Source organism: Pan troglodytes, chromosome 19, assembly GCF_028858775.2.
Source record: "Pan troglodytes isolate AG18354 chromosome 19, NHGRI_mPanTro3-v2.0_pri, whole genome shotgun sequence".
NCBI classification, from domain to species: Eukaryota; Metazoa; Chordata; class Mammalia; order Primates; family Hominidae; genus Pan; species Pan troglodytes.
The window spans coordinates 91246195-91256788 of NC_072417.2; the positions used below are offsets into that span (position 1 = coordinate 91246195).

At 60.4% G+C, this 10594-nt stretch overlaps 1 protein-coding gene across 2 annotated transcripts; it reads left to right on the forward strand.

The window, feature by feature from the left end:
* Window positions 1-1419: 1419 nt before the first annotated feature.
* Window positions 1420-9916, forward strand: TMEM235 (transmembrane protein 235). Of its 2 annotated transcripts, XM_054670195.1 has the most exons (8): window positions 1420-2277; window positions 3961-4041; window positions 4127-4210; window positions 4659-4796; window positions 6455-6580; window positions 6922-7008; window positions 9075-9324; window positions 9832-9916. In XM_054670195.1, the coding sequence occupies exons 1-8, from the start codon at window positions 2088-2090 to the stop codon at window positions 9842-9844; spliced, it is 969 nt and encodes a 322-aa protein (XP_054526170.1). In that variant the 5' UTR covers window positions 1420-2087; the 3' UTR covers window positions 9845-9916. The 2 variants fall into 2 exon arrangements, with proteins under 2 accessions (XP_054526170.1, XP_001145355.2); XM_001145355.7 differs by lacking the exons at window positions 4127-4210; window positions 6455-6580; window positions 6922-7008.
* The last annotated feature ends 678 nt before the right edge of the window (window positions 9917-10594 follow it).

Here is a 10594-nt window from a genome sequence, read left to right on the forward strand (position 1 = left end):
GTCTCACTCTGTTGATCACAGCCACAGCTCACTGCAGCCTCAACCTCCTGCCTGGGTTCAAGCAATCCTCCCACCTTGGCCTCCCAGGTAGCTGAGACCACAGGCACAAGCCACCACATCTGGCCCTACGTAAACTTCATGTGGGTGCAATAACAGATCTCAAACCAGCTCTCAGCTCAAGAGAAGGGGAAGCTGGGCACAGTGGCTCACGCCTATAACCCCAGCACTTTGGGAAGCCGAGGCAGGAGGATCACTTGAACCCAGGAGTTCGAGACCAGCCTGGGCAACATAGGGAGGCCCCTGCCCTCCCTGTCTGGCTTGGTGGCTCACGCCTGTAATCCCAGCACTTTGGGAAGCCCAGGCAGGAGGATCACTTGAACCCTGGAGTTTGAGTCCAGCCTGGGCAACATAGGGAGACCTTGTCTCTAAAAAAATAAATTGAGAGAGAGAGAAGGGGAAGTCATCGGGAGGATACACATGGAGCACGCAGCCCAAATGGGGCTCCTCTGTTCTCCCTGCAGAGTCAGTTCGTACCTTTCACATGCACAAAGGTGTTGATCCAACCGAAGCAATATTGATTCTTGTTATATTGCTTTATTGTGGGGTCAGTGTCAGAGTACCACGAGTTTTCATCATGCACCGTTCTTTCCCCAGCTGTAGTGTGTTTAGGGAGGGAACGAGGCCCCACCCCCTATCCCTATCGCCTCTGCCTTTATAGCGGCTGCTACTCTCTGAGCACCTGTTGAGTTCTTTCACCTTCCAGGTCTAACGTGCTATCCCCACCCCTAGAGAACAGGGCTGCTGGATGCCACACGGCTCCCAGAGAGGGCCTGTGGTCAGGGAAGCCCCAGCTCCAAGGGGGCTGGAAAACCCCAGAGCTGTCCACGTGCGGCAACACAGTCTGGTGCTGCAGGTGTGAGGATGGCTACAAAATACCTGAGCCATTCTGTCACTCTGTCTGAACTCTGTTTGAAATATTGTTTCAATAACTGCTAGGCTGGTTTTTCCTTCCTGACTATATTCCTCAAACCAACAAGAGCCTAGCAGAGGAAAGCATGGCCAAAACGCCCCAAGAAGAGAGCCTTGGCTTCACCTCCAAGGGCCACCATCCGGGAGGATGTCCTCAGACCTCTGACCCCCTCTCTGCAGGCTCTGCCCAGCCCTGTGTGGCAACCCAGAGGAAGCCTCCCCTTCGTTTGAGATTTAACCCCAGACCTTAGGGGATGGCTGCCCAGCCTGTCCCTTCCGCCTGTGTGGCTGCCCACGCGGGCGTTGCTCATGGGGCTAGTCGTGGGTGGATGGGTGGGGGCCTCTCGCCGGCTCCTCTGCCTCCCACCCCCACTGGCACCCCACGCCCGTCCTAGAAGGTTCTTTCTGCCTGTTTTCTCCGTGAGTGACTGGACAGGCAGAGGCCGGCCTTGCAGGAGGGGGCATTTGTAATTATGAGTGAATCCAAAACAAGGTTTTTTCCTTCCGCAGCCCCCCGCCCGGCTGTGGGGCCCAGCCACTGCACTTCACCGGATGCCGTCTGGTTGGTCCTCAGGACTGATACAGACCAGGACCCCAGGGCCAGCCCGTGCCAGGCTCCTATGCTTCCAGGAGCGCGGGTGGGTGGTCCTGCTGCCTGGCCGGCCATCCTCCTGGGGTCGGTCTCTGGCGGATCCTCCCTCCTCCTCTCAAGCCCTGCACAGCCTGGCCAGGCAGGTGCATCTCGTTTGGCTGCTGAGGAGCCGGGGGTTCAGGGAAATTAAGGAACGTGCCCAGGGACCCGGGGCCAGCCCGTGGGGACGCTGGGATTGGAGCCCAAGTCCCAGGTTCGCCGCGCGGCTCTCGACTTCCTCTCCTTTCCCCCAGGGGCGAGCTCGGCGACCGCAGAGAGGTGGGGTCGATCTCCCTGCGACCCCAGGGGGCCCGCGAGGCCAGTGCGCGGGCAGGAGCGGGGACCTGCTCAGAAGAGCCGGGCGCCGCCGCGCCCGCCCGGCCCCCGGCTCCAGCGCCCCCAGTCCCCCGGCTCCTGGCTCCGCGCGCCCCCCGCCGCCCCCGGGGCCCTGCTACCCCCGACCCGTCCCCACCCGCCGGCCGCCCCCATGGCCCAGCTGGGCGCGCTGCTCCTGGCCGCCGCCCTGGGTGCGCTGCTCAGCTTCGCGCTCCTGGCCGCCGCGGTCGCCAGCGACTACTGGTACATCCTGGAGGTGGCGGACGCCGGCAATGGCAGCGCCTGGCCCGGGCGCGCAGAGCTGCTCTCCTCGCACTCGGGGCTCTGGCGCATCTGCGAAGGTAACCGGCCACCCCGCCGGCCCTCCTCCCTCCGCGACCTCGTCCCTCCGACACCCCCTTAACCCCGCCCTGCTCGTGTTGCCCCGCCAGACCCCCTCCCAGGACCCCTCTCTTGCATCCCGCTCTGCCCCAGGGTGTCTCTCAGCTCCCTCCCCATCACCCTCCGTCTTCCCCCAAAACTGACAGCCCAAGGGCTACAGGAGGGAGGGAGCCCAGTTCGGGGCCCCTCACAGCCGGAGGAGGGGGCTGTGGGGCGAGAGTGGGGGAGGGAAGCCTCGAGGTGTGTAGCTGGGGGGCCTCATCCAAGTCACCAGGGGTTGTTTCTTGATCACGCTCCCCGGGGTTTGGGCCTGGCAGCCCCTTGTCCCCCTCCCTGTCAGGCACTGTCAGAGCTGTTCACCCCACACCTCCTGATGCCGCGGGGGCAGGGGTTCCAAATGTGTACAGAGGCTTCAGAGTCCGGGGAGAGAGAAGGGGATCCCAGCAGGCTGGAGGGTCCACAGGGCCCCCCTCCTTTCCCCCCAGCTCCCTCCTCCGGAGCTGGGGCCAGCCTGGGGAGCTTCCCCTGCACAGCGCGAGGGCTGGCATGGCAGGGGTGTGTGTGTGAGTGAGCCTGTGTGTGCATCTGAATATGTGTGCATGTGCTGAACATGAACATGTGTGAGCACCTGGCTGTGTATGTAAATATGAATGTCTGAGTGTGAGTGTATGTAGTTGTATGTGCATGTGAATATGAGTGTGTGTGAGCATGTCATGTGCCTGTGTGTGCATGTGAGAGTGTGTGGGCATGTATATGAGTGAGTGCATGTGTGGGTGGTGCGCATGTGCTGGTGGCTTCCTCAGTGCAACTGGGGAGGAGTTAGGAGCCTTGTGTTCATCCAACAGACTGCCTAACTGTGCTCCAAAGACCTCCTGACATGCACCTGTGTGCACGTGTGCACACGCATGTGCCTATGCAGGTGGCTCTGCACGCGTGTGAGAACCAGAGAGTATGTATGCCCACATGACACGAGTCAGGAAGATTCCAGAGCGAGGCTTCCCAGGAGCCCGTTTTGTACACCCTTTTTCCTTTCAGGCAAAGCCTGAGTTCCACACACAAACGCATTACAAGGACCCCTGCCTGAGGGACTCTGAGGGGGCCTCCATGGAGCGTTTGAAAGTTTAAACATGCACCTGTGCAGGCATAACTTGCACGTGAAAATAAACAAGGTGAAGGCTGGGCCCGGTGGCTCACGCCTGTAATCCCAGCACTTTGGGAGGCCGAGGCGGGCGGATCACGAGGTCAGGAGATCGAGACCACGGTGAAACCCCGTCTCTACTAAAAATACAAAAAATTAGCCGGGCACGGTGGCGGGTGCCTGTAGTCCCAGCTACTTGGGAGGCTGAGGCTGGAGAATGGCGCGAAACCGGGAGGCGGAGCTTGCAGTGAACCGAGATCGCGCCACTGCACTCTAGCCTGGGGTGACAGAGCGAGACTCCATCTCAAAAAAAAAAAAAAGAAAAAGAAAATAAACAAGGCTAAAGGTCTTGGGCCTTTTCATCCCACTTGGAGTCCCAGCCCTGAGTTTCAGCAGAAGAGAAGCTGGCAGGGCCCTGTGGTGCCAGGGGGTCCCCTGGGCTCGGGTGGGCTGCTGGGTGCACCACAGCGTCCAGGCCCCAGGCTTCGAGGCCTATGTTTCCCAGGGCAGAACGGCTGCATCCCGTTGGTCGACCCTTTCGCCAGTGAGAGCCTGGACGTCTCCACCTCGGTGCAGCACCTCATCTGTGAGTCCTGGGTGGGGCCACCTCCCCATCCTTTCCAAATATTCAGGCAAGGCAGATCCCAGCCATCCCCATCCCCATCCCGCAGCACTGCTTCCACTGCCCCTGCGTTTCCATGAGGACGTTTCCACGCAGACCTGTCCCAGTGCTGTGCTGCTGTCCCTAACCACAGGTGCCCAGCTCCCAGCCTGTCCTGTTTTCCCCTGTCTCAGTTTCCCTCTCAGTGGCGACGGCTCATCCCTTTGTTATTGGGGAAGCCAGGCAGCTCCCAGCTTGGCTGGATCCTGCGGGCCTTGCAGACTCCTGGCTCCCCATTTAGGACTCGATTCTTCCAGATGGCCTGCTGTCTATCTGGCTGGCACCTTCCACCTGGCGGGTTGGGGGACATGTGAGGCCTGGGGCTGGGGGCTGGGAGTGTTCTGGGGATGCCTCCCCCCCTGGCCTTAGGAAGCCCCTGCCAGAGTCAGAGGGGGCCATTGGGAGGGTCCAGTGGTGTCCACAGAGATGGGCGTCAGCCGCTTTTCCTGAGAAGACGAAGCACCACGTCACTGTCCTCCGGCAGACAAGTGCTGAAGGGCCCACCTGGACCAGAATTCTCACCTGAGCCCCCTTTCCTGCAGTGCTGCACCGTGCAGTCATGGTGGTCCTGCCCCTGAGCCTGGTCCTTCTCGTGTGCGGCTGGATCTGCGGCCTGCTCAGCTCCCTGGCCCAGAGCGTGTCTCTGCTGCTTTTCACCGGCTGCTACTTCCTGCTGGGGAGTGAGTCTGGGGCCCTGGGGGAATGGCTCCAAAGACGGGAGCTGGGCCACAGGTCCCGGGAGTGGGGTGCTGCCTTTCCTGTTGCCCTCGTCCCCTGCTCCCTTCTGGGCGGGTGCTGAGCCTGGCGATGGAGCCGTGGCAGGCAGCTCCCTGTGGTTCCAGAAGGTACCCATGTGTATTTGTTCTCACGTTGCTATAAAGAAATGCCTGAGACTGCGTAATTTATAAAGAAAAGAGGTTTAGGCCGGGCGCAGTGGCTCATGCCTGTGATCCCAGCACTTTGGGAGGCTGAGGTGGGTGGATCATCTGAGGTCAGGAGTTCAAGACCAGCCTGACCAACATGGGAAAACCCCATCTTTACTAAAAACACAAAAATTAGCTGGGCTTATAAAGAAAAGAGGTTTAATTGGCTCATGGTTCTGCATGCTGTAGAGGAAGCATGATGCTTGGCTTCTGGGGAGGCCTCAGGAAAATGACAATCACGGGCGGAAGGCCGAGGCAGGGAGCCAGCATTTCACATGGCTGGGACAGGAGGAAGAGAGTAGGGAGGTGTTACACTTTTTTTTTTTTTTTGAGATGGAGTTTCGCTCTTGTTGCCCAGGCTGGAGTGCAATCGCATGATCTCGACTCACTGCAACCTCCACATCCTGGGTTCAAGCAATTCTCCTGCCTCAGCCTCCTGAGTAGCTGGGATTACAGGCGTGCGCCACCACACCCAGCTAATTTTGTATTTTTGGTAGAGACGGGGTCTCTCCGTGCTGGTGAGGCTGGTCTTGAACTCCTGACCTCAGGTAATCCACTTGCCTCAGCCTCCCTAAGTGCTGGGATTATAGGTGTGAGGCACCATGCCCAGCTGGATGCTACATACTTTTTTTTTTTTTTTTTTTTGAGACGGAGTCTCGCTCTGTCTCCTAGGCTGGAGTGCAGTGGCGCAATCTTCGCTCACTGCAAGCTCTGCCTCCCAGGTTCACGCCATTCTCCTGCCTCAGCCTCCTGAGTAGCTGGGACTACAGGCACCTGCCACCACGCCTGGCTAATCTTTTTGTATTTTTAGTAGAGATGGGGTTTCACCATGTTAGCCAGGATGGTCTCAATCTTCTGACCTTGTGATCCTCCTGCCTCGGCCTCCCAAAGTGCTGTGATTACAGGCATGAGCCACCATGCCCAGCCCTGGGTGCTACATACTTTTAAACAACCAGATCTCAGAACTCACTCACTATCCAGAGAACAGCACCAAGGGAAATGGTGCTAACCCATTCATGAGAAGCCACTGCCACGATCCAGTCATCTCCCACCAGGCGCCCCCTCCAACATTGGGGATTATTATTCCACATGCGATTCGGGCCGGGACACCAAACCCTAGCACCATGATAGGAGCAGGGCTTCTGGTTGTGGGTCAGAGCCTGGGACAGGGAGGAGCACCAGGGTCCAAGCTTCTTGGTGTGGGGGGCATGAGGGCCTCCAGGGCAACCCCAGGACTTGCTCTACTGGGTCAGATCATGCCGGGGGGCCTGGGGCCAGCCCCTCACCACACCCTTCTATCTTCCCACACTGTCCTGGTGGGAGGAGCAAGGGCTCCGGGGTTTGGCACAGATGAGGCAGGGCCAGGCATGAAGGCAGGTGAGATGGGGCACCAGAGGCCTCAGCTCTGACCCCAGCACAGGCTGAGACTGTAACCGGTAACCACCCATCCGCTGACGCGGCTCCAGCTCCGACTACATGCCGAGTGCTGGCCAAGTGCTCCTCCGAAGGCTCCTCCGAGGGCCCCCCAGTCCCAGCTGCAGGTGAGAAATCTGAGGCCTGGAGAGGGCCGAGGGCCTGGGCTCCCCTTCACCCCCGCTGGTGCTGTCTCCTCAGTTTCCACCGACTGCCCAGCACTGGCTGTTGCGGAAGGTGGACTGGGGGCTCCTGACAGTCTGTCCTCAGCCGCCCCTGTCAATCAAGGCTAGGCCCGAGCCAGGCCCTGGTGTCTCAGGCCAGCTCCACTGTCAAGGCTGTGGCCACAAGGAGCAGACCATCCAGGGCTGGGGGCACCCTCCCTGTTTCTCTGGGAGGCCTCTGTCACTGAGGAGGCCCGACTGGGTGCAGAGATTGGGGAAACCAGCAGCCTTGGTATTGGTCACAGTCCACATGAGAACAACAGTGAAGTCAAGGTCTCCTCTAGACAATGAAATCAGGAAGAATCCAAATGACCTGACCCTGCGGCTCATCTGTGAGTGTTCAAAATCCAATTAAGAGGACCTTCGGGAGCCAGCGACTGGAGTGTAATTGGGTTGGGATTGTAACTGGAAGAACTTACAGGGACACGGACCCTCTGCATTGTGCCTGGGAGCGAAGGCACCGGCTAGGGGGCGGAGGGGCCGGAGGTAGCTGGTGGATGGGTGGGGGTTCCACTGTGACTCCAGCCTCCCCAGGCAGAGGGGGCCTCCATCCTAGTATGAGGGTCAGCTGTGGGCCAAAGCACAGAGGGCTCTCAGGATGTCACACCAAAGGCACCTGCCCAGGGTCAGCTCGGCCCTCACCCCTCACTAGCACTGCAAGGAGGGGGAGGGAGATGGAGGGCCCCAGATCGATTGGGTGCCCTTCCCTGAGACAGGATCTTGGGGGGCCTGGGGGACCGACACGGCCCACGGTGACAGAGTCCTTTAGAGTTTCCCAGCTTGAGGTTGCAGGTGCCAGCCTCAGAGGCCTCCTTTAGGAGGTCTGCCAGGAGCTGAGCCTGGGCCCCATCACCAGGGAGTTGGGAGGTACTTCAGGTCCCAGTTTGGGAGCTTACTCTTCACCTTCATTTTGGGAGAAAGGCCATGTCCTCGGCCAGGCTACAGGAGGCAGCTGGTGTTTGGAGAGGGCTCAGCTGGTGGGGCGGCCTGCCAGGAAGTGGGGCCTTGGGCTGCAGCTGCAGCCAGTGCTGCAGGCAGAGACAGGCATAGACAGGCACCTCCTGCCGCACAGTCAGCCCCCGCTGCTGGGGGCTGACCCCCACCCCTGCTTCTCCCAGGGCCCGCTTCATTCAATTTGGCTTCACATTCTTCCCCAAAATAAATCCATAATTTCTGTTGCTACGCTGCCCAGCCGGGCAGGCATCCATGTGTCCTCCCTCCCTCGGCCTCCCCATGCCTTCTTCTCCCCACTCTCTGTCCCACTCTTCTTCCCAAGTTTGGTTCCCAGGAGGAATCACAGAAGACCAGGCTGTGTTGTGCCCCTTCACTGGGCACCAGTGAGATCCAGACCTGGCCCTGAATGTCAGCTTGGGTCAGTTGCCTTCTTTTGGCTGGGCAGTGCCCAGAGGGGACCCTGTGCACCCAGGAAGTGCCTGTGGGGAAATCAGGGCCACCTGCCCCCCTGGCTAACATTCCCTACAGTCGGCGCCAAGGACAGGCTTTCTCATCAGCCTGAAGCTGTGGGAAGGGGGTGGCACTCCGGGCTGGTTCCTCCAAGCTCAGTGGACAGGAAAATGCCCTGGAGGCATGGGCCGAGTCCCCTACCCAGCTCGTTGCTGGACCCTGAACTGCCGGATGAAGCCTGGTGCCCGCCACCCTGTGCAAAGCCCGGCTTCATTCCTTTGACAATAGCTTTGACCATGTGGAGAGTGGGAGGGAGGGGAGAGGAGGGTCCAGGGCAGGCATCCTCCCCTGGGGAAGGGCCTGAAACTCAGAGCTGGGAGGACAGGGGGGCTCTGGAAGGGGAGTCAGAGGGAGGGGGACGTTAGCCCCGGAGGTAGGGAGGGCAAAGGTGTGAGGAAGAGGAGGCGGGGGTGCAGGGCAGGGACTCACTCTGATCAGAGCACTGGGCAACGCTGCTGCCAGCAGAGGCCATGGCTGTGTGTGTGTGTGTGTGTGTGAATGTGTGCAAATGTGTTCATGTAGGTGTGCATGTGCATGTGTGTGCTGGGGGCCATGGAGGGTACAGGGTGTGTGGGGGGCAGTTATGTGAGTGGGAACCATGTTGAGGGGCAGGTGGCACTGTTTGCAGGAGGCTTTATGGGATGAGGTCTCTGAGGTTTGAGGACTGAACTGGAGCCTCTTAAAGCTCCACTCCGCCAAATGCAGTTGACTACCTTTAGCCCTGTCCGACCCCAAGCAGGAGGTGGTGTCTGGGAGAGGCGGCCAGGTTGACAGCCAGGCAGGGCTAACCAGGACAGGAAGGGCGGTGTGCTGCCTGCAGCTCTGCCTGAATGCCAGCGGGGTCAGGGATGCTGAGGCCATGTCTGCAGGACCACCTGGGCCTGGGCCCGCCAGAGCAGACACCGAGCAGCTGCCCTCCCCATCTCTCCCCCAGGTGTCCTGACACTGGCGGGGGTCAGCATCTACATCAGCTACTCGCACCTGGCCTTTGCGGAGACGGCGCGGCAGTATGGCCCGCAGCACATGCAGGGCGTCCGCGTCAGCTTCGGCTGGTCCATGGCCCTGGCCTGGGGCTCCTGTGCCTTGGAGGCATTCAGCGGAACCCTCCTGCTCTCAGCTGCCCGGACCCTCAGCCTGAGCCCCCCACTCTGTGGTCATCTGAGTCCCCAGCAGGTGGGAGGGAGGTAAGAGGGGGCTGGGTTTCCCTTTGCACCTCCCGGGAATTGGGCGGTCAGGGCCAGGGCCCCTTGAGAGTCTGGGAATCCCTTCTCTGGGCCTGGCTGGGGTCCTGGCCAGGAAGGGGCTGGGGGTGACAAGGGGTGGAGGGCAGAGCCAAGAATCCAGCTCCTCATGTTTCTCCGTAGATATTTGGGGAGGCTCCCCTGCCCCGGCAGGCTTGTTAGGGACTAAGTGGTTCAACCACCTCTTAGAGATGAGAAGAGCCAGTCCAGAAAGAGGAAGTAAGTGGCCCAGGTGACACAGGCTGAGTGGCAGAGTTGGGTGGGGGCACCTCTCAAGGGTGTGGCCTGAACTCGCCCCTCCCCCAGCAGGCTAGTGAGCCACTGCTGCCCCCATTCCTAAGGACCTGGGAGAAAAGTAGGTGCCTGTTAAATGCCGCAGGGCTGGGCTCCACGCTCCTCTCCAGCCCCGCAATGGCCCTACTCAATGACTACCCTTTATCCATTTTACAGAGGGGGAGACTGAGGCCCAGAGCGGCAGAGGGACCCACCCAGATCGCCTGGCACCAGAGAGATGCCGTCTCAGGCCAAGGCCTCCCTGGCCTCTGTTCTGTCCACTCTCCACGAAGGGCAGGCTTGGTGGAGAAGAGGCTGATGAGAGGGCCCGAGAGCCCCTCCGATTTGCAGGGGTGGGGGGCAAGGAGCTGAGTGATCCAGATGTGCCCCTCCGCCCCCTCCCTTGTTCTCAAGCCTGCTAGGTACTTTTCACTGAGCGCTTCCGGGAAGAGCAGGCACCCAGATCTCTGTCCTTGTCCTGGCACAGGCTGCTGCTGCTTCCGGCCCCCGACCCTTCCTCTCTGCAGCAACCCGGGGGAGGTATGCCACTGTGAGTGCCCTGGTGGGCACACTGAGCTGGCAGAGATGGAAGTCCCAGAAGGGTGGGGTGGGGGTGTCATGCCATGGTGGAGTAGTTTGGGGCCACTCCTTGCCTGCCTCAAAGGGGGCCTGGCTGAGGGTGCTTCTTGACCACAGGGGCCAGGGCTGCCTAGGGTGGCGCAGGGCTGGGCCTGGAGTTTGGGATGCAGGCTTGTTAAACACAGGGCAGAACCCCAGGTTGGGAGGGGCTCAGCTTGCAGGCCCAGGCCTGCAGGCCCACTGCTGGTCCCAGGGAGAGACAGGTGAGAAGAGGGATGGCCAGCACACACTTGAGTCCCCTTGGGCCACAAAGGCTGGGGCACACCCACCATTATGCAGATGGACAGTTGAGGCGGCTGCA

What these genes read in the sequence shown, in the direction of transcription:
- TMEM235 (XM_054670195.1), top strand. Translation starts at nt 2,088, where the DNA reads ATGGCCCAGCTGGGCGCGCTGCTCCTGGCCGCCGCCCTGGGTGCGCTG. An exon ending in GCTCTGGCGCATCTGCGAAG is followed by an intron (nt 2,278 to 3,960) that starts GTAACCGGCCAC and finishes TATGTTTCCCAG; the next exon opens with GGCAGAACGGCTGCATCCCG. An exon ending in CTCGGTGCAGCACCTCATCT is followed by an intron (nt 4,042 to 4,126) that starts GTGAGTCCTGGG and finishes CCCATCCCGCAG; the next exon opens with CACTGCTTCCACTGCCCCTG.